Source organism: Cervus canadensis, chromosome 25, assembly GCF_019320065.1.
Source record: "Cervus canadensis isolate Bull #8, Minnesota chromosome 25, ASM1932006v1, whole genome shotgun sequence".
Lineage (NCBI taxonomy): Eukaryota > Metazoa > Chordata > Mammalia > Artiodactyla > Cervidae > Cervus > Cervus canadensis.
Window position 1 is genome coordinate 180,956 of NC_057410.1, and position 3,127 is coordinate 184,082.

Sequence of the window (3,127 nt, forward strand, 5' to 3'; positions counted from 1 at the left end):
CAGTGAAAGCAAGCCAATCTTGAAGAATATGCTTAAGAATTTAACCTGAATTTTTTGTAGTTAGTAACATTAATAATAATATTTTGGAATGTGTCTCAACCTCACCTAAATGGATTGAAAACTAAGAAAAATTGTAATGATTTTTTACATCCCTATATATTTATACCCAACACATATTGTTATTCTACACCATGTATTTGTCATCAAAATATTGCTTGTCTTCTGTACCACAGTAGAAAATTAGTGTAATTTTAAACAGAAAATTATGAGATAGATTCAGGGGCATAGGTGAGTAAGAAAGAAGTTGTTTAAAGGCAACATAGACTTTTAAAATTGCAATCCTAGAGCTCAGCACCTTCAGTATTGGATGTGGAATGCATTTAGTGAGACAAACTATTTGTGATCAACTGTGTCAATAACAAAATTTTAAGGAAACACATGAAGGTAAAAATCAAAGTTTGGTACTCAGTTTCAGGATTCAGTCTGTGAGCAAGAAAGAACTCACTCTCACAAAACATTAGCAGCTAAATCCAAAATAAGGGAAAATCAAATCCAAGATATAGATAAAATATAAAGTGGAAACAAAACATAAAATGTAAAGAGAAAGAAGCACCAATAATATTTCATAGTATGATATAGATAAAGCAATTCTGATTTTTTAATCTCCCCTGAAATGATCAATAATACACAACTGTGGAACCTAGGGTACCAGTGTACTGAAAATATTTATGAACAAGATTTTTTAATGCCTGTGAGTTTGTTTGCATAGTTTTGCCTCCATTAATAACCACTCTATGCATATCAAATATTTCTGAATCATAAATGCAGATTGAGTAGAAGTCAGGATTCAGCGATGAGAAACCACACAGTAACCACTTTTATCCTGCTGGGATTGACTGATGATCCACAGCTGAAGACTGTGATTTTCATCTTTTTATTTCTCACCTACATGTTGAGTGTAACTGGGAACCTGACAATCATCTCCCTCACCTTCATAGACTCTCACCTGAAAACTGCCATGTACTTTTTCCTGCAAAATTTCTCCTTCTTAGAAATCTCATTTACATCTGCTTGTATTCCCAGATATTTGTATAACATATCAACAGGTGACAAGACAATAGCATATAATAACTGCATCAGTCAAATATTTTTTGCTGATCTTTTTGGTGTAACTGAGTTTTTTCTCCTGGCTACCATGTCCTATGATAGATACGTGGCCATCTGCAATCCCTTGCATTACGTGACTATCATGAACAACATGGTCTGTAGAAGACTCATCCTTTGTTGCTGGATGGCTGGCTTGTTGATCATAATCTCTCCACTTAGCCTGGGCCTGAATCTGGAATTCTGTGACTCCAATGTTATTGACCATTTTTTCTGTGATGCAGTCCCCATTCTAAAAATCTCATGCTCAGAAACATGGCTTATAGAGCAAATGATCATAGTCTGTGCAGTGTTGACCTTTATCATGACCCTCCTGTGTGTTGTTCTATCATATATATACATCATCAAGACCGTTTTACAATTCCCTTCTGCCCAGCAAAGGAAAAAGGCATTTTCCACGTGTTCTTCCCATTCGATTGTGGTCTCCATCACCTATGGAAGCTGTATTTTCATCTATGTTAAGCCTTCAGCAAAGGAATCAGCAGGTATTAATAAGGGTGTGGCAATGCTCACTACTTCAATTGCTCCTATGCTGAACCCCTTCATTTACACCTTGAGAAACAAGCAAGTTAAACAAGCCTTTGGTGATGCAATCAAAAGAATTGCATTATTCTCAAAGATCTAATGGAATTTGCTAATGTAAAGGAATCAATTTTTCATAAAAAGATCATTCATTCCTAAGTATGTATCTTTAAGCTTTCGAGTCGTTTCTTTCCTGGTATGGAAACTGTTTCAGGCAGCTCTCTTAAAAAGACAGTAAGAAAAATGACATTACACCCTAACAAGACTTTACCAAAGGGCTAACAATGAAATGAAAGAAGAAAAACCTACAAGTTCATTGTACATTTTGAACAGGGTAATTGTGTGATTGCTTTTTCCTTTCTTAGATTTCAAGAGTGTTTTTTGATGTCAGGCACCATTTCAAGTATTAGAAACAGAACAGAAAACCTAAAATGTATTGCCTTTACATTTTTATAGTTAAGAAGGGATACATGACCAGGGCATTTAAAAAAACATAACCATCACAAGGAGCAAAAATAAAAATATGATTTTTAAGTTAAAAAAAAGAAACTATTACAATTGATTGTGTCTTAAGGTAGAAACTGAATTATAAAAAAGTCTCTTACAATAATGAATACTCTAAAAATTCCAGACTTACAAATCAATTTAAACAGAAAACATGCGAAATTAAAGTGCTAAAAATTTTTCCATGTGAATTTTTGAGGAAAATGATTATTTATGTATTAGACTGGCCAAAAGTTCATTCAGGTTTTTCCATAACAGCTTACAGAAAACTCTGAATGAAATTTTGGGCCAATCCAATACATCAGCATTTGTTTCTACACATCAAACTTTAACAGTGTGCATTGGCTGGTAAGAAAATGATTAGAAGAGGGACTTCCCTGTACTTTCATCTTTATTAAACCCTCAGTAAAGGAATCAGTGGCTATTAAAAAGTTATGATGATGCTCACTGCCTCGTATGCTGAATCCCTTCGTTTTGCTTTCTTTAAAAGACTGCCAGTTACTTCTCCAGCAAAAAAAAAAAAAAAAAGTGTTTATTCAAGAACAAAAGGAACTGTGACTTGTAGTCTACAACTATGGTGAGCCATATAGAAGTCCTCACACAAGAATAGGGACTCTTTTAAAGAGGGGAAAGGAAGTTGGGAGGGCTGTAGTAAACAAAGAGCATATGACTTTGCATTGGCTGAGTTGTGACAGTCTCTCACAGGCTGAACTCTCACCAGGGAAAAAGAGGAAGTCTTTCTTCTTCCTGTTGGGCTCTGCTGCTGTCCTGGGACATAAGAGACCCCATTCAGGCCTCTTGACCCTGTATTAGTTGAAATTGCATTTCTTAACTTTCACAATTTATACCTTGAGAAACAAGCAGGTCAAATAAGACATCACTCACATTTCAAGGAACTTGATTGTGACATATCTCAAAAATAATTTTATATTGATAT

The 3,127-nt window shown here is 34.8% G+C and overlaps 1 protein-coding gene across 1 annotated transcript; it reads left to right on the plus strand.

Annotated features, from left to right (window-relative positions):
* The first annotated feature begins 853 nt into the window (after window positions 1-853).
* On the plus strand, window positions 854-1,789 carry LOC122427488 (olfactory receptor 6C2-like). The gene has a single exon (XM_043447016.1). It carries the CDS (start codon window positions 854-856, stop codon window positions 1,787-1,789), a length of 936 nt encoding a protein of 311 aa, XP_043302951.1.
* Window positions 1,790-3,127: the final 1,338 nt, after the last annotated feature.